This window comes from Dermacentor silvarum, chromosome 3 (assembly GCF_013339745.2).
Source record: "Dermacentor silvarum isolate Dsil-2018 chromosome 3, BIME_Dsil_1.4, whole genome shotgun sequence".
NCBI classification, from domain to species: domain Eukaryota; kingdom Metazoa; phylum Arthropoda; class Arachnida; order Ixodida; family Ixodidae; genus Dermacentor; species Dermacentor silvarum.
Window position 1 is genome coordinate 167868415 of NC_051156.1, and position 20372 is coordinate 167888786.

Sequence of the window (20372 nt, forward strand, 5' to 3'; positions counted from 1 at the left end):
TCCATTCATAGCTATTTCGGCCATGAGGAATTCCAGCGATAGCTGGCAATATATCTGCATTATTGTACATGTGCGCACACTGTTTGCTGTACTATTGCCCTTGCCTGGTCTTTTGGGTCACGTCAAGTTACGTATGTAGCTCTTAGTCCAAAATGACCATCCAGCATGTAAACTGGAGAATAAATTGATTTGATTTGACTGATTTCGTCGGACACATTGAAAATTAATATCTCTAAACTGGTTTAGTCCTGAGAATTCGTTCCAAGTGGATACACCTTGCGAACTCAGCGGCTATAATTCGTAGATTGAAAGATGTGCCGTAAAATAATTATATAAAAAGTTAATTAGCATAATTATGTTAATTCTTCAATTAGGCGTGTTGATTTCTCGTGGAAGTAATGGCCGCCTCATCAAGTAGTTTAGATCAAGGATTATAATTGTGCATTCTGCCACAGGCAATTTTTTAAAATTTCGTTCAGCTAAAATGAAACACCCTGTATGCATGCTAAATGACATCATGGAACCATATCGTACAAATCAAGGTTAGTGCATGCGCACCAGCGGAAAAATAGCATCACAGGCAATGGGCCGGATTACTGATGTTCCCGTGGAAGAAACAAAGATTTCGGTCTTTTATCGCTTATATACTGCAGCTGATTAAACCTCGAGAAGGTGAGGCTGACAGATACGATACAATCTGCAAGTAAAAAAAAAAGATTTTTTTTTCTTACAGGCCGGGCCTGGTCATGCACACACGGGCCCTAGCTAAGCTTAGTAATGAACGCCCGGGCTTGGAACCACGGGCCCGAGCCGGGTCCGGGCTGGTCTCGATCATGTACGCCCAGGTCCGGGTTGGGCTCGGCCCTCGTAAAGCGGGCCTGGGCCGGGCTCGGGCCGAAAAATCAGGCCCGTGCAGTGCTCAATTAGAAGCAGCTGGAAAAAATAAAAAATGCATGCGAGTATTCGGCATAGCTGTGCTTTGCAGATGTTCCTATATTTAGAGTAGCTGAATGGACAACTTGCTAGATCTACCTGCTCTGCAGCTGTCCTGCAAACACTTGGCAGCATAGTTAAAGTGGGACCTTTTTAACGTGATAGATGAACTTTCTCAATTGCTTGACAATGTGGTCATGGACAACCTAGCCAAACATATAAGCACAGAACATACAATTTCACTCGAAGGACACCTGCTTGCTCGTGCAACATTGAGGAATCTTGCACTTTCCCACCTTCCACGCCTTTGAGAGCATACAAAACACGATGGCTATTGGTTGAATTTATTTTTGGCACCCGACTAGTCAATTCCTCCAGTAAGAGCAAGAACATATCTGTTGTCCTATTAAGGAACATTCGATGCAATTCCCATTGCTTCAAAAGGTGCAATAATAGAGGACTTCAATTAGGCATTTCTGCTCTTCAGAGCTGTTCCACTTGAATTTTACCCCACAACCTGGATGGCAGACTACAGCTGTCCAACATGGGGGCCAGTAATTCCTGGCCTTGTCATTACAAGAGACCACTCAACACACCTCTGGGTCCCAGACGAACTGAAGGTAGCACCAGTTCCACTTAGTCGTGAAGAACGACACCCAAGGCGTGCAGCAGAAAGGCCCCATACAAACGGGTTTCTCCCTCTCAAGTTCAGTCTTCTCCCACGGCAGTCAATACTGTCACTAAAGTTTTACTATTTTCTGCTTCTCTTGTGAACTGCCGTTTCAGTGCCTTCTGTGAATGGGAAGTTGGCACAAGCATCACTCTAAAGACTTGCTTGGTTGACAGGGTTTCAACAATCCACAGCAGTGCAGGTGCAACGACACTTGTCACAGTGGAAGGCTCAGGATTAGCTTCTACCACATTGGGATCTTTAGCATGCACTGAAAGCTATCACACGCAAGCGTCATTTTTGCAATGCGTTCTCACTGGAATGCAGCCAGAAGTTGGGCCAGCGACCCATGTGCTCGGCAAGCAGCAGAACGCTGTGGCCACAGACTCACCACAGCAGTTCAATACTGGGCAAAGTTGTTGCTCACAGTAGAGTAAAATGCTGTCAAAAATTGAGAAAAGTGGTGCAGCAACTGTAAAGGGGGTTTATTTGGGTCGTAGAGCGGCAGCGAGAAACGCAGCACCAGCAGGTAGGGCGTAGCCAGAGAGCGAACTGGGTACGAGCCACACGATGGCAACGGGCTGTTCAGCGTGCCGATCTTCTTCCTCACACAACATTTAACAACAGTAATCTCATTTCAAAAAGAGAAGGGTACTGACCAAAATGGTGTTAAGTATTGAATGTTTTGGCTGCTGTACGAAACGTCTTTTTGGTCAGAGGCCTTTTTTGACATGAATTTACTACCCAATCCGACAACTTGTCAAACCATCGATTTCAGAGACAGTAATGGCATACTTTATCCAAGGTTGAGCCCACACTTGCAGGCAGCTGCCAGAGGTTTCCGGTGAAAGATAAAATCTCACCACTGCCACCTGTTCGTAGGGAACAGCACTGCACCAACACCAAGTGCAACAACGACGTACAGATGGGCAAAAGCTCCTCATGCTCCGTCACTGATGCTTCAAGCTAGCCAAGAATAAATAAAAATTGTGGAAGGGCCACGCTCAACTGCTTTCAACTCTTTTTATACACAACCCAACCAAGAAATCTTGATTGAAGACGATTCTAAAGGAAGTGCCCTTTAGAACCAGGCGTACTACACACCTAAGAACAAGTAGCGGGCCTCCTTTTGAAAACTAAGCATTACACACCTCAGAATGCCTATGCTACTGGCAGAACACTTAATTTGGGAGACACAAAATTGGAGAACTTGATGCCAAGACCGAAATATAAAATGCGGTGGTTTCCTTTATCAGTGTGTAAACAAGTGGCATCTAATGCAATGTGTGTAGAGCAACCGCAGTTTTTCAGTATAGCACACCTTACACGCAGAGACCTGGATTCATACCCGCTTACACTGCTCGAGTGAAATGGTGGCAGAACGTTTCAACTGAAGAAAGGTCATGTATTGCTTCCCGCTTCAAAATAGTTTCCCATTATTAGAAAAAATTACAAAAACCAGCAGTGGGCACTTTTTCCTTAAAGTGCAAACACTGACAGCGATGGGAAGGTTTAGTGTTGCACTCAAGCTCCTCAGACAGTGTTCCAACAATCAAGAGGGCGACATATTGACTCGATGCAGCACGAGGCGACTGCTGCTGCGCAGCATCAGTGTCCTGGCAGCTACCAGGAGTCTCAAAATGCTGCCGCCACGACGTGTGCCACCAGAAGCGTTGTAGGAATCGCACTGAGACGGTGCACGAGACAAGACCGGCGGAAAACCTTCGATGTTTGTCAGCACCCAGATAATTATTCGACGTCCTTGAATGAAACAGCGAAGATGGGACACAGCGAGTGGCAAACAAGAACACAGCACTGCCACTCGTCATATCGTCTTTTGCGCCGTTTTTCTCAAAGATGATGTTGCCTTACCAACTGGCTCGGATTCGGACCTCGATGATGTTTCGCTATGTTTTTAGCTAGAAGTTTACTGCATATTCCACATACTCGGCAGGAATGCTCGCATGCGTGCACACAACGCTCGTGCCCTGGCTCTGCTGCCGAGACAATTGAACACAGCGTACAATTTGCTTTATCATTTTGTAGCCAAACTGGCTATGGGTAGCTTGCATCTCTGTAGAACTAACGTGCTTGTCAACCTCACAGCAGGTAACACGGCTTCTAACACATGCAGCACGTGCGCCGTTGATACTAGGACAGCACAACAACAACACGAACACGCCTCTAGTGTTCGTGTGCTATCGCAATTAAAAATTACATGAACTCTACTACTAAGCCTTCTTGTCAAGATTTTCAGTTTTCCTCTGCTATCAATCTGAAAACTGAGCCAACTTAAAAAAATCTTCAGGTAGAAAAGCAGCACAATACGACCCCGCACAGTGGCTGCTTTCTGTCGCAAACAAGTACCACAAAGAAAGAGGCAGCCAAGCAAGGCTACGGACGCCACTCGTATCATTTTATTGGCAATTCGAAAAACGGAGAAAAAACAGATGAGGTTACACTATTCGCATGAATACACTTTGCATCACACACTAAATGTTTTGTCATGCCCCGTCAGATAGGCAAGAGTACGGATGCTGTCACAAACTATGCTGCCCGAGAAAAAAGAAATATTGTACAAGCAGCAAACAGTCTGTACCAATCGTTTCTGACCGCATTTTGCTTTGATATGGCAACAATGAAAAGCAGGGCATTAATTTACGAAATTAGCCAATTACATTAAAGGGTGCACAATGACCCGCGCTTGGTCTGACATGAGAAAGATCGCTGGGATGCAATCAATGTACGGCGAGTAATTCCTCCAGCAACGAACCGTCCTCTTGCCTGCTCTACAGTCACAGCGACAAACAGGCGATTATACACAGACTGATTATTTTTCTCCTAAAAAGATCCTGACACACTCACATCAACAGTGTTAAAAACTACAAGATATGGGGAGACATAACCAACCTACCATTTCCAAAAAAAAAAAAAAAAACGCAGCGAGGGACTTTCATCCATTGAGACGGGCAGCGCACAGGGCTACGTTTTTGCACTTTAATTTTACGCCCCCCTTCGTCGACCATTCTTTTTTTTTTTTCCTCTTTCTCCCCACTAAAACGTAGATCTCGCCAACATTTCTCACCAAATTTGTCGTATTCTCTTATTCTGAATTTACCTAAAAAATGATGGCAGCTGGTCAAATGAGTGTGGGAGAGGGTCGGTGGGGCAAGGGTGAAGACCCGTTATTAAGAGAGACACAGGTTGAAACTAGACTCTGAGGTTGACAAAAAAATAATGACGCCGTGATTTTTAGGAATGGGGTGGTAGGTGAGGCCAAGAATAATGCACAACAACACAAGGGGACCAGTTGGCGCTACAGGCAAGGTTGTACAACATGCGAGTGCTTCCCTCTCCACTGCTGTAAACAAGGGCAATGGAAGGCACCAGAACCATCGGCAAAAACAAGCAAAATTACCAAATTGCAAAAAAGCAAATTTTATCAATTCATCACACACTGCGGGGAAATAAAGCTAACCCCAAATAATACAGTGTTGGGTCTCTCTCCTTCATACTGTACTGCCAAGGAAGGAGACGCGAGCATTTCGCAAGGTTGGGATCGGGGTAAGAGGAGATCCATGCTTACATGCACACCTACAAGTTCATACCATGTGCAGCTTAACACTAATCGTTCAAAATTTTAAAAATAAATGTTGAACCATAGAGAAAATCACAGCGCAAGTGCAGCAGCACGTCTTCCCAATTTCTTTTTTAGGAGGACAATGGAAATGATTTTTACACCCATAAAAATTATGGGCCAGTAAACGGCCTAGTATAAAAACAAACAAGCAGACACTACTGGTCGGAAACAATTCTAGGCAGAAATTTCATTAATGACATTATTATAAATGGCCCAATACAGATTTCTTCGTCACACGATTGCCTGCTAGAAAAGAGGTATTGTGGCAGCTACCTTAAGGACAGGCCGTAAGAGCCAACGTTCTTGTGAACAGAAGGAAACCATTAAAAGCGAGCCGCGTAAAACCAGCGGGGAAACAAAGTGCATTAAGCAACTCTACATTGGCCGAGCCCGGTTCCAAATAAAAAGTATCCAACCAAGCAGACGCATAGTGAGGCAACCTGCTGTGGCACACAACTCAAAGACAAAGGGGGGGCAAGGACACAACCGCAACGTCTATACTTGTACAGTTCTTGAGAAGGAGGGAGGTGGGGAACAGGACATTTTCACAACAAAACAAGCAACGTTAGAAATGCAAAAGCCAAACAAAACAAGAACCTGCTCGCATTTTATGCAAGACGCGATAGCACATTTGCATTCTCACTCAGGCAGATGTGAATGACTGCTAGAGAGATGAAATATCATGCACACCGGAGGTGAAGGGGGAAAAAAAAAGGCATAGGGGAGGCGTGCCAGGTCTAGTTGCCACAAGGAAGGGTAGTGGTGCAAATCTCGTTTTATTTTTCTTCCCCTTTGAGAATAAAAAGGAAATGAGAGAACTGATGAACACAAGATGAGTGCATAAAAAGCCCAATGCAGGGCTAACTATGGGAGACTTGCATGCATGCAAAAACTTGGAAGAAAGAGTCTTTCAAGCGGCCCGCCAAACTTAAGGCCACACGTTTTTAAGATAAAGAGCCAGCTAAACCTTCACCTGCATCTCGGAACACCCCAATGACTTTCTTTTACATGAGATAAAAAGCTGATGCACGCTAACTTGGTGAAGAGGGCGGGGGCACGAATAGATAAAACAGCGGCAGGGGGCAGCATCAGCCATCCATTCAAGAATTTAATCGCCAGAAGACTGCATCGAGCCAGCCTTTCTGTATCTTTAACTCTACCTGTGCTCTTAATAAAAGAAGATGGATAACGAAACAGAAATGTAGACGACCCTGATGAAATGAAGCACAATGTGTGACAACAGCAAACTAGTAGAAAAATATAAGACAGCAGGTGGCACACACAGCGCTGACTGACAGCTGTCTCCGAAGACTGTGTGAACTGCAGTGCAAGATTAGACGGACAGCGCAGGAACACAAGATGGACAAGAGCACACACGCAAAGTGGTGTGCGCATCTGCTCCTGCCCACATCATTTTGCTGCACTAAATGTCTCAGAATCACTAACAAGCCCAATTTCCCACTCTCCTGCAGTACGAAGCTAACTATGACAGTGCCAAGAAAGCCTGTGTTGCAGACACGTCTACAAGCAATCTTTTTCGCTATGCTTTACAGCTTGCACGGAGGGCATTGGTCTCAACAGCTGCTCCCACAACTCTCTAGCAAACCTGCACTGCCGCCCACACAGGGGCTGCACATGGCTGACAAAAGCATCGGGGTAAGGCTGGACCAGCACTCGGAACAAAGGATAGCTGGCGCCACTGGGCAACCAACACGATGTGCTCAGGGCCACAGGAAGAGGAGATGCTTTCGAAAGCTCTTCTGAGGTATGAAACGGTGGGGGCGCTATCCACTACGAGAGAAGGTAATGGGGCCAGGAGGGGAGAGGAGGCTTATGAACTTTGCTGGCACTGCTTATATACACTCCTCTCTGCAGAGACAGAGAGAGCACCACCGCCCCGCCCGAAAGTGACTCCCACGACAACCAGGGCGGGGTCGGGGGAGTTGAGGGCCTGGACAGGAAGGGATCGCGCGCTCCCTTGTCATAAATAAATGACCCACAAAAAAACCAGACAAGAGTTATATACACCAAACACACGAGGCGACAACCGACACGCCAGGCCACACATACCAGGGAGGTTCCTCCATCCAGAAACCAAGACTGCACCTTTCTCGTAATTTTAAAAAGTCCGAAACGTTCCACTTGCCAGAAACATGCTGTATTGTCCCCCACATTTTTCGTTTATTCGGCCAAAGAGACCAATGGGAAGGTGCCGCACGTAAAGCCACTTCTTTTTTGTTTCAGAACCCACCCCCTTTTTTTCTAGAGCCATGGAGAGACCCGTAGCACAGCCCTGCAGGGTCACACAGTGGCGAAGGTAGCACAGAAACCGCACCACACTTAGCACTGCACACCACCGAAGCACAGTCTTGTTGGGCGACGCGCACAGGTGGCCACAGGATCTCCCGCCGGCAGTCACATCGTCCCCCAATCGTGCGGCACCTGTCAAACGGGTCGCCGTGCATCAATGCTTACGTAGGACATCATTTTGCGGTCGCTCCGAAGGACGGGCCCGGCGAGGCATCCTCCAGAGCTCGAGGAACCCCCACCCCAACACCAATGAAGGAGTGTTCACTCCGTGCCTTTTTTTATATCACTTCCCAGATGCGCCAGATGGGAAATTAGAAATTGTCCCCACATTTTCTTTTTCCTTCCTTTTTGCGTGAGTCTTTCCGGTTGTCGTCGTCGCTGATGCCACGGCAGAGCGGCAGATTGGCGGAGGAGGCGTCCCGGCACCAGTGGGTGGTGCTTGTCGCGACGCTGGTGTCACGATGGTGGCGGCGGCATGCACTTCACCGCCACCCGTCGATGACGGTGGGCTCCACCACAGCCCACCGAGGGTTTTTCTGTGTGTGTGTGCGTGTCCATGCATGCACTGGGCGAGGCTTTGGTCGGGCGGTGCCAAGGGTGCCACAGAAAAGCCCGGGCACACCACAGGCCCACGAGTGCGACAAAGGAACTTTTTTTTTTTCTTCTCCAAACAAACCCAGACACAATGTATAGCTTAAAGACGGGGCACCACATCAGTTGCCAGCATGGCAACTAAGTTAGCAGGCGAGGTAGAAGGGAGAGAAAAGCACGACACTAGTTGTCTCATGGGTAATGGGACAACTGCACCAGAGGGAGCTGAGGGACTGTTTTCAATGTACTATCCTCGACCTGTCAAGCAGACCTCAGAAAAGGGAGCGAGGGACTGTCCCTCGGAGCCAAGGAAAGTGCACAAAGCACAACGCATGGGGCATCAGTTTGGAGCCCTTTCCACTGAAAAACCTTTTTTTTGTTTCATCCCTGGAAGCACACACACGCACCGATCAGACTGCAGTTTTGCATAGTAAGTCAAAACGATTCTTTCCTTAGTTTTCGGAAGGGGAGGGGAGAATACAGAGGGAAAGGCAAGCTCATGTTTTCAGCATGGAAGGACCAACGCTCGGATGAACAATTTTTCTCCACTCACACGATTTCTTCAAGACTGCCCCGTCTATACAAACGAATGCGAAGGCCATACATATAGGCTTCTACAAGTGCACGCACACTCACTACACTCATTATGCCTACAGCACAAAACTCAGGACAACGACCAGAACCCACTTGTGACATCGAATCAGGGACAGTTCTCAGTGCACAGACCTGATACACACCAGAAGACACACACTTCCTATGCATTAAGAAAAGAAAAGGACGGGTTGGGGAACAGGGCCAAGACGAAGCGAATCGGCACAAAGAAAACAAAGGCCAAAATTTTGAAAACATGGGAGGCAAGAAACGGAGGAAACGGTGCCAGGGCACACCTGCAAGCCGTACACCTGTACGACTCACTAAGAGACAACAGCAGTCTCTCACGGGTGTGGCAAATAAAGAAAAGTGTATCAACTGAAAAAAGGCTGCCGGGTAAAAGAACAACTATCGTATGGCAGCAAGACAGCAAGGGAGCCAAGGCTGGAGACCAGAAGAACTGCCTCCAGTTGGAGAAACAGAAAAGCGGGCTCTTGGGGCACACAGAGCAGCGGAGAAGAAAAAACAGACATACAAACGCACCTGAGAGACACTAGGTGCCTCATGCCCCAAAGCACACACGTTCAAAATGCACTCTCTTCTTCGCCACAAGAATGGGGGATGCAGGCGCAACTCATCACACAATCGCACGTCTGCGTGTACATCTTGCTCAAAAACTATAGAGCACCGCCAGCCAGCCACCAGCACACCAGGAGTGTTGCCCACACAACCAAAGTCCAATTCCACTCGCTACCATCAGTGGGCGCTCCCGGGTGCGGCAGCCTGGCAGCCAGCGGGGGGCGGCACACGCACACTCACCCCCGCAAGTCCCCGGGTCGACCGCAACGCTTCGTGATCTTCAGTCGGTCACGCGTTCCAAAAGAGATTAAAAAAATATGTATACGAAAGGTGTAGGGGCTGGGAATATAGGGAGGGGGGGGATTATCAGCAGTCCTGCGCGTCAGTCGCTCGACCACGTCGCTGAAGGGCCGGCCACTCCGTAAAAGGCCTTTTTTTTTCCCTCGGGCATCCCAGGGGCGAGGGCTGGGACCGGGGCTGGGCCTCGGGGGTGGCAAGGGGGGGAGAATAAAAGGGGCGCACCAGAAACCGTCCCGCTGGCCTGGCGGCCACTCATCGCACCAACAGCGTCCTTCACAGTGTGTGTGTGTGTGTATGTGTGTCAACCGCACGTGTCCGTGTCAAGCACCACAAGCCAGGGAAAGAGGGAAGAGTGAGGCGGAAAGCGAGGAGATGAGGCACACTTGCTAAGCAGGGACAGCAGAGGGATGGGCTTGCTCCTACTCCTGCGCCACGCACCAATGCTCACTTGTCCCACAGGACGAGAAGAGGGATGCAGCGGGAGAGAGGGAATGCGAGGAAACAAAAGGAGCAAGGGGAAGCGTTCATCCAACCATGCACGACATTCCCTTCCGCAACCCAATAGGGGCAAAGCCCACTTCTAAGCATCGAGTAGAAAGCACACAGCGTGCAACGAACCGCTACACCTACATCAACTCGTTAGCCATTTCAAATGCAGGGCACCCACAATCTTTAAAAGATCAAGTAAATAACTGAGTTAACTTTTCGAGCTTCAGATCGGGGTAGTCACGATGCTAGGTGCTCCGTGTGCAAAATATCAGACAATCTTTGTTTTCACCATAATCAGAAGTTAGCAAAACTTCAAATCAAGACTTTGTTTCATTTGAAAAACAGGGACAATACAAGGAATGTTCACAGCTTTGTTTTTCACTCAACACACGATAGCACTAAGCTCTGTAGAGCTGTTCACAACACAACCTGCACGTGAAAGCCAATATTAAGTCTCCAGATCAGATCAGAACTAGTCAAAGCAACACAAAGAAAGGCAAACACACACTGCAGTGCATTAAGAAAGGAAAGCACAGACAATCATCAGAGAACTACAACATTGTCTTTCTAAGTACACCAACATCGAAAGAGCAGAAAAGAAACAAAAGGAACAAATGCCAACAACACACACTGCAACCTGCATCCCCCGACAATGACCACTAACAGCACTTCATCAAGAAAAAGAAAAAAAAAAAAAAACATCTTTCAAGAGATTTAAAAAAATGCCGACACGCACAAAGTCACAGATGACATAAAAAAAAAAAAGTGACATAGGCGGTCTTGCAGGCCAGATGGGAAACGCACCATCTGGGTAGCTGCTACTGTGTTACATGAACACAACATAAAAAAAATAACGTACATAGAAAAGTAACTCCTTGGGTTTCTCATCATTTCCGCTCTTCATAGCCACTCAAAGTCAGTTTGTTTTTCTCTGCTTTGCTACTTCAAGTTCCTGTGGGAGAGTATTCTTCATGTTCGCAGATATCGCGGATCAAGCCGTACCATGCAACAACAATTCCTCTTCCGGATGTGCTGCTCTCTTGCAAGAAGTTGCCTCGATGTTAGGAGCAAGGAGAAAGAGAGAGAGAGAAAGAGAAGGGGGAAAAAAAGGAGGCGAGGGGAGGGAGTCGCCCAAGGAGCCGACGACGTCGTGGTGATGCATTCAAAGACACTGCTGCTCTCTCTCTCTATAAAGTCAACAAAGAACAGGACTCGAAGAAAACAGTGCCCTGCGGGCAAGGGAATTGCGAGGGACAGAGCAGAAGTGTGGGGTGTGCCTCATTCTGGGTTGGCTACTTTTTTCACGTTTCTTCTCCTCTTATTTGTACAAAAATCCTATTGTCCAGTCTGCAATTCCTTAGAGGCAAATAGCAATGAAGGCAGTTCGAACCAGACAAAACCAGACTGCCCAAGCCCATACAAATTTAAAAGCCAATTGGTGACCACAACAGCCTGCAAGAACAGTTGTCGCAGCCTGGATGTCCCCCTCCCCAAATTCCACGGGCATAGCGTAAATACAACATTTGCTGGGAAAAGGCACTAGAATGAATGAAACTCATAAACAGGCGTACACCCCACACCGAGCTGCCCTCCTGGACGGGATGCTAAGCTAGGCGGCCCCTGCCAGAGCGTAAGCAATGGCATTCAGAGAGGCAGTGAGGAACAGGTATAAGACAGAAAGAGCGAAACATGCTTCAACGGCTATCAAGTTAACAGCACTCTCGTGGTAGCTTTCTACTGGCTCTGGTGGGATTAGCAGGCTCCTAAATGAGAAAACACAAGACAGCCTGCCCGTCACTTCTGGTTTCAGCTTTCCTACCACAGAGCGCCTTGAGGGTGGATGCGGACCGTCTTAGAAGCTCGCTCTCCAAATGAAGAAAGAAAACAATGGTGGCCTCGGATTGGGCATCGGAACAGAGAATGGTAGGAAGTGATAGAACAGAGGAGGACTGCAAGAGCGAACAAGAGGTAGGCTGAGACAGCGAGGTAGATGAATCTAAAAAACCTGAGCCGGCAGTACTGACCGGCGGCATGATGCGAGACATGTCTGCCTGCTCTTTCTTTTTCCGTGTTTTCTGCTGCTCTTGGAAAGGGTTTACACTCGAACGCGAGCCAGTGCGGTTACAAACGCAGTTTTCCTGGCGGCTGGCTGCAAGACAGCACAGCCAGCGGGCACGAAGTCCTCAGGGCGACGACGCGTCGGCCGAAGACATTGGGCGTGTTCAGGGGTCAGGGGTGTCGGGTGGTCAAGGGGCATTAGGGTCCGGTGGTGGTGAACGTGGGAAGACAGCAGCGGGCTGCTGGAAGACACCGGACTCCACCTGGAGGCAAAACAAACCCCGTCACAACAAGGACCACACACACACACTGAAGCAACAGCATGCCACGCTACATTTGTGCTTACATACACTTTGACAAGCAGGGCGCCATAATGGTTTGAACCTTGGCTGCAAACAAGACCTTGTTCCACCAATACCAAGCACTTTTAGTACTTTTTTTGTGCCTTGTTTTGACCAGAATGCTGGTGTGAGTGTGTGCACGTATGCATGAGGGGGCATGGTACCAGTACAGGCATTTTTGAAAACAGCTCCGCCCAAGAAGCTCCTCCATCAACCACGGGGACACATCTTATCACCGAACAACTGATTCCCAAACCTGCACCCTCAAGAAGGCACAAAAGTAAGTAGCCACTTCCCACATCTTCAGAGTAGAGAGAGGCTGAAGCATGTAGTTGAAACTGCACAGAAATTGCACAAGGGATTTGTCACTGTGTTTTAGAGGACACAAACTTTATTAATTCTACTAAGCACAACATATCGTTTTCGACATGCTGAATTTGATGCCTAACTGCGATTTAGGTTCTGGAAACCCAATGTAGAGCCCAATGTTGAGTTCATAGTTTTTGATATGCTGAAGCCAATTTTCGATTGTGATAGTTCAGCAAATCAATTACGAATTAATTTTTACTCAAGTATTCAAATTTATTTTCATCTCAAGGATAAGGGTAGGCTCGGGACAAAAGTGACGTTTGTCACTTGAGGAGAACCTGAGCCTCCCTGATACATGGAAAACAAGGACATAAGGGCGAGTACATTTCTGGTGGTGCTGCAAGGAGCCGAGCGCCACTCTGTGATTGGTAGAAACGCGGCACGCCACACTATGATTGGTAGAAAGCTTTTGCTCACGGTCAACTGATGAATAACGCCGACAACACCGAGTTTTCTGTGTCACAATACCCTTCAAGCTATCGCTTTAAAAGACTAAATGCTTGACAGCAGCACGAGGTAGCCAAAACAGTCAAACAACAAGGAGCTTTCTTTGCTCACTTCGACAATCATCTTCAATGGTTCTATCGGCGGCCGCAGACATTTCTGTCAGCTGGGTCAGAAACGACACACGCCATACTGTCAACGCTGCCTGTCAATTGTGGACATTATATGCTTATTTATTCTCGAATCAGGAATGGTGCTTTCCCACTGAACTGCATTGCACCACGAAGGTGTCAGGATGCCCTTAAACCTGTCCCCTGAAACTTTTGTCTGGCAGCACTGATATCCCTCCTGGCTCTGTGCTGTGCACACAAATGAAGCAGCGATTCAGGGCTCTCTGTACAGACGTGGTATGCAAATCAGAACGTCTAACCAAACCGGAACTGAATCGAAAGCCAGTGCTGAACTGTTATTTTCTGCTGAAAGAAGCAAACATTTTTTTTCCCCATCACCTTGGAACTAGACCCCTATTCGAAACTGGTTAAACCACAGGTTCAGCCCAGGGTGATCGTTGCCGAAATTCTCCAACCTACAATGTTGCAGCACTGATGAGAGCAGATGATGCTTCTTGCATCAATGCAGTACAGTGCACTGAGCGTTGCATCGGAAACTGTTATGTGGCTCACCACAGTGTGTGTTCAGTTGGCTCACTCAACTTTGTGGGGATGCGCGACTCTCGCACGTCTCCTGTAATCCGGCTTCACCGTTTGGCTAAGTACTGGCGGCGATCGTGGTGGTTGCGGCGCGTTGCGAGAGATGGCGCGAGTGTCGCGATGCTAACGCCACCGAACGGCGGGGGGGACTTGGGAGAAAAAGGTCGAAGGCGCTCACTTTGGGTTGGGATCGATGAGCGATGCGGACGTCCCGCGCGTGCGCCGATCCGCGCTTCGCGAGACGTCTCGCGTGGCTCGGAGCGGGGTACCGGTATGGACGAACACAGGATCGTTCGAACGCACCACCGTTCGCGTGACCGTACCCGTGAACGACTAGGCGATGGTGTCATTGCATGGGGCGAACGTATTCGCTCGCTATCGGGTCGCAGTGAGTCGGACTTACTTGATTTGTCGCGCGCCCATGTGAATGTTCTATTGGTTGTAATTCGGCTAGTGTGCATTAGTGTATGAAAGGTGCAATAAATGCCCCTTTGATTGTTTGCACTACTGTGTTGTCGTTCCTTTGTCCCAAGAGCATGTGTGATACCCCACAACTTCCAGCTTTCAGTTCGCCAAGTTAGGACTGTTGGATCACATTTTTTCCCCGTGTCTGTATATAGTTTCAGTTGATCTGGAGTTGCATAACCCTGGCCATGTGCAGTCTTGTAGGCTTCAACTGCGGTGCAATGTAAGTACTATGTGTTTTGGGTGTACCACGCCATGATGGTCGAATAGGAGAAGTGGTCAAACAAGCGCTGCAAGCATGCCTCCTCAACTCTCGAGTTTCTGCAAAAGTCGCCAGTGGCAATGCGGTGTTATGGGCCTATAGAAGCAATCTCAAGATTTCGTTGTGCTGTAAAAGGTTGGCGTTTATTGCTATTTTTCTTGCAGTAAGAGGCTGTTTATGTGTTTAAGTGCATGTAAAGGTTTTCAGCTAGCCTTGCACACGAAAGTGACTGTACCAGGATCTGTGGAGCTTAAAGATAACGAATAGGCACAGGCAATATCAACACGACTACAGTCAAACCTCGTTAATATGTACCCGCTTAATGTGTAATACCCGTGCCACACGGGCACGGAAAATGGCATTTAGTAGCTAAGGCCTTAAGATTTAATGTCATTCGCGCGGTGCCACACGCGCAGTTCAAATGGCATTCGCGTTAATGTCATTCGTACCTGAAGGCCTTCGCCAGAACTCATTCGACTGAGAAATGCGTACTCTCGACGCCATAGCTTGCTCAGTGCGGTTTACTTAAATTATTTGAAACGGCATCCTATTCAGCTGGAAACAAATTTTCCAGGTGTTTAAGCCATACAGGACACCTAAACCAGCTCATTGGGTCTTATGTAATGCAATAAAAACAACAACATTAGAAGTGCTGGTGCATTAGAAGAAGACAGCACCAAACTACACGTCGGCACCGTAGTATGCTTATTTCTACGTTTCACTAAATTTGAAGGTATATTAAAATTGTAAGTCCATGTTTATCTTTTTTATTATTGCTCTAAAATTGCTCCCTTCAGAAGACGCTGCTATCGACATCATCGGGTCAAATGTCATTAAGTTTGTACGTGTAGCAGCTCGGCCGAAAAAAATGTCATTCAGGAACTTAAGGCCTTAACTGCTAAATGCCATTTTCCGTGCCCGTGTGGCACGGGTATTAGTCCGGTTTAAACGTAGTCGCAAAGATTCCCCCACCCGGTCCCCATTGAACCCCATGTATTGGCTGACCGCTTAAGCCGTAGTCGCTTGTTGCATTACATACGGTTAGTACGTACCATTTTCTTTATTTTTATATGTTCACGGGCAGAAAATCGCCAAAATTTCAGTGGCGACGACAGGAGTTGCCGATCGAAGCGCGCAAAAGCATGGCCTTCGAGATTGGTAAACTACAATTGTCAGCGTAGTGACGTCACAACATGGCCACGTCGACGTATTTTTTGTTCGTACGGTTGTTGCCGATCAAAGGGCGCAAAAGCGTGGCCTTCGAGATTAGCTTCTGGTAGCCCGCAGGAGCTGAGGGTAGGGGAATTCGCTGTCACTTTGGAATCCAATCCAAGCATCGTAACGGCTCAAACGCCACGTTTCTTTATTCTTTTCTTTCATTCTCCCGTGTCCACCAGTGCTAACGGCAGTGGTGGTGTGCTTTTGCGTAGTGTTGTGTGCTTTTACAACGTTCTTTTGCGCGGCGTGTCCTTCTTTTTTTTTGCATGTTTGGTGTGCGTATTGTGCGATTTAATTTGCACGTGAAGACTATTATGCCGTATCACGTTTTGAGTGTAAAGGAAAAACTGGAAATCATTCGCACCATTGAAAATGGAGCGAAGAAATCTGCGGTAGCCCGTGAGAAGAACTTGCCTCTGACGACTGTGTGCGGAATATGGAACGCTCGCGAAAAGTTGCGGGGCGGCTCAGGCAGCAATCTGAAGAGGTGCCGCATCAGAGACTCTGCTTTTCCCGAAGTAGAAAAGGCCCTGCTGCTTTGGTTGAAGAAGGCGCGTAGCATGAACCTGCCAGTCAGTGGACCCCTTCTGGCTGAGAAAGCGCTAACTTTCGCAGCTCAGCTGAATTGCACCGGTTTTGCCTGCAGCAACGGCTGGTTGTCGAGATTTAAAGCTCGCTACAGCATAGTGGGGAAAGCTGTTTGCGGTGAGGCTGCTGCAGCGGACAAAGAAGGCGCTGATGAGTGGCAGCACAACGAATTGCAGGAAGCCTTGGCAGCCTACGATGCCGCCGACATTTTCAATTTTGATGAGTCGGCACTTTTCTACTGCCTGCTTTCGGACAGGACATTGGCATTTAAGAATGAAAAGTGCACCGGCGGGAAACATGCCAAAAATCGGGTATCGGTCGCTTTCGGCGTCAACATGACCGGTAGTGAGAAGCTGCCACTGATGGTGATCGGCAGGTACGGAAAACCGCGTTGCTTCAAAGGCGCCCGTTTGCCATCCGATGTCATTTACAAGCACAACAAAAAGGCGTGGATGACTGCTCAGCTGTTCGAGGAGTATGTGCGCCAGCTGGACCGCCGTTTTGCTGCCAAGAAAAGGAATGTCCTGATCGTTCTCGACAATGCGTCGGCGCATGTCGATTTGGACAACCTGACGGCAATTAAGCTGCTCTTTTTGCCCCCGAACACGACAGCGCTCGCCCAGCCCCTCGATCAGGGCATCATCCGCTCAGTGAAGCAGACGTACCGCAAAAATCTGCTACAGAGGATGTTGCTCGTTATGGATAGCGGCAAAACGTACACCATAGACCTACTGGGCGCTGTACACCTACTCGCGCACTCATGGAGGGAGGTCCAGCCGGCAACAATACAGAATTGTTTCGCGCGAGCGCAATTCAAAATACTTGAAGGCGACGACGACGCGGACGGTGAAGACGCCGAGGACTGCGAGAACCTTTTGGTTGAAGTGCTCGAGCGGCAAGGTGCAGCAGATGAGGAGGTGAACTTCGGCACCTTCCGAGATGTCGACGGCGACATGACCACCTCCCCGGACTTTTCAGACAGCGACATTGTTGCTGCCGTCGCACCTCGTCCAGCTTCAAGCGAAAGTGAGGAGGACAGCGATGTCGAAGTGGACGACGGCCCTTCACTATCCGACGCGGCGCGTGCTGTGGCAGTGATGCGAGCGTTCGCAGAGAAGCGAGGCCTAATGGACAAACTGGCTGCTGGCCTTGCTGACTTCGAAGATGCCGTCGTCGCGGCGAGACCACCACGGCGGCAAGTGAAAATAACTGACTTTTTGCTGCCTGCCAGTGAATAAAGCTAGCGTGCCTGTGTGTGCGTGAGAGTGTGTTTGTGGGGATCGTGGCGTTCTTTTCTGGCTGGTAAGTAGCCGCTAAACCGGCACTGACGGTTAATTCGTACATCGCTTAGTGCGTACCCAAACGTCATTCCCGGCCAACTACGTATTAACGAGGTTTGACTGTAACATGTCACTATTTGAGAGTGACATGCTACACGTGCACATGTGTATTTTTCCCGAAGAATGAAAATCACTTACACAATAGCTGTAAGTAAATTTCTTGTTGCGGGATTATGCAGCACTTGTTTAATTATTCTTGACCTCCCTAAAGAACAGCAGAAAAATTTGCTAAAAAATAGTAACCAAACAATTTTAATGCCGACATGGCACTTGTTAAACACTTAGAATGTGTTAGAGAGTGAATAACTGTTCCAACGTTACAATGCACAACAAAAACAAATGCCGCGGTAATAGCGACGCTGCGATTGAGCGCAGTAATGTAAAGGAGCACGAACGCTCTCATGCCTATAGTTCCGAAGCACTAGTTTACACCAGTTCTTTGTATAGTTTTGTCCTCCACTTTTAGATTTTCTTTTGTTTTGCATACTGGCACATTCTCATACTAAGATGTAATAGTGCAGTAGATTAAAGCTATGATCGTTTTCTTGTGATCTTCGAGTAATAATTAAACATGTTAACGTAGCAACAGTGAAGTAGTATTTTTATTGCCTATGGCCCGGGATAAACAACAGCTTTGAGGATAGAGATCAATATGGTGCCTGAAATATTGCACAAACATACGCACACACATATTGTGGGTATACGTGACTCTCACCCGTCCCCTGATGTTTTCCCCACATGGCTCCCGTCTCCTGTAATCCGGATTCGCCGCGTAGCTTTACGGTGGCGAAGTTGCGGTGCATTACGAGAGATGGCGCGAGTGTCGGGCTGCTAACGCCTCCTAACGGCAGATTTATTTGGGCGCAAAAGGAAGAAGGCGCTTGTCTCTTGGCTTGGGGGTCGGCGAGCAGCACGCACGGACTGTTCGCACGTGTGCCGGCCCAATTCGCAGGACTGTCCCGAGAAGGCTTAGGAGCAGGACACCGGTATTGACGATGATGATGATGATGTATGGGGTTTCTTGGCGCAAGGGCCACATATGGCCTACACGTGGCCATACACGTGGTGATGAGTTTCAAATGAATTGTTTATGAGATATAGGAATGTACTGCGAGATGGTGGATCTTGAATGGCTGTAAATAGGCATAACATCAGTCGCTGTAAATTGCGTAAAATATGTAACTATTAAAATGATGACAGTGACCGGAGATGAGGGAAATGCCCATGGATAGTTTGTTCTCAAGTGATGTCACAAAACATGTACGTGAGAGTAGCACCGGTGCCTCAACAGGACCCTTGAACGCAAGGGCTGAGAGGCACGTGCTCTACAATAATGCTGTCGCAGCAGCAGCCTCTGAAGAGAGGATGTGCTACGAATGCAGGGGCTGATGACTCTCAGTGTACCGGCATCTTCAAGCTACAGGAAGGGGGTTCATTACCAGTCAACAGGTGAGAGTGCGTGCCATACGTGTGGCCAATCCGTGACCGTATTGGCAATCCGTGTGACCGGTATTGACGAACACGGATCGTTCGAACTCGCCACCGTTCACGTGACCGTACACGTGAACGACTAGGCGATGGTGTCATAGCATGGGGCGAACATATTCGCTCGCTATCCGGTCGAGGTGAGTCGGACTTTCTTGATTTGTCACGCGCCCATGTGAATGTTCTATGGGTAGTAATTCGGCTAGCATGCACCAGTGTATGAAAGGTGCAATAAATTCCCTTTTGATTGTTTGCACTACTGTGTTGTCGTTCCTTTGTCCTAAGAGCACGTGTGAGACCCCACAATATATATATATATATATATGAATGAGAGAACAAGGAAAACCAAGGGGCTCTATTTTGTTAATCATGACCATATAAAGCCAACAGACAATGAATCGGAGATATTATCTATGGTTGAAATTGAAATGACAAAAATAATAAAGAAAAGAGAAATATAAGTGAATCAAAAGATAATATGTCGCCCATGGGTGCCAAGTGCACTGTGTATATATATCATCATCATCAGCCTATATTTATGTCTACTGCAGGACGAAGGACTCTCACTGCGATATCCAATTACTCCCGTCTTGCGCTAGCTGATTCCAACTTGCCCCTGCAAATTTCCTAACTTCATCACCCCACCTAGTTTTCTGCCGTCCCCGACTGCGCTTCCATTCTCTTGGTATCCATTCTGTAACCCTAATGGTCCACCAGTTATCCATCCTACGCATTACATGGCCTGCCCAGCTCCATTTCTTCCACTTAAGTCAACTAGAATATCGGCTATCCCTGTTTGTTCTCTGATACACACCGCTCTCTTCCTGTCGCTTAACGTTAGTCCTAAGATTTTTCGTTCCATCGCTCTTTGTGCAGTCCTTAACTTGTTCTCGAGCTTCTTCGTTAACCTGCAAGTTCCTGCCCCATATGTTAGCACCGGAAGAATGGAATGATTGTACACTTTTCTTTTCAATGACAGTGGGAAGCTC

General features: G+C 47.9%; 2 protein-coding genes across 2 annotated transcripts in view; one reads left to right on the forward strand and one right to left on the reverse strand.

Annotated features, from left to right (window-relative positions):
* Window positions 1-3992: 3992 nt before the first annotated feature.
* Window positions 3993-20372, reverse strand: part of LOC119446025 (zinc finger protein 696) — a 29415-nt gene continuing 13035 nt past the window's right edge. Inside the window, exon 2 of the mRNA XM_037710332.2 lies at window positions 3993-12424. The gene's annotated coding sequence lies outside the window, so the exon portion shown is untranslated. The remainder of the gene's footprint in view (window positions 12425-20372) is intronic.
* Window positions 16285-17796, forward strand: LOC119445009 (tigger transposable element-derived protein 4). The gene has a single exon (XM_037709340.1). The coding sequence runs from the start codon at window positions 16285-16287 to the stop codon at window positions 17794-17796; it is 1512 nt and encodes a 503-aa protein (XP_037565268.1).

Bases quoted from the DNA above. Each gene is read 5' to 3' on its own strand.
- LOC119445009 (XM_037709340.1), top strand. From the start codon at position 16,285: ATGCCGTATCACGTTTTGAGTGTAAAGGAAAAACTGGAAATCATTCGC.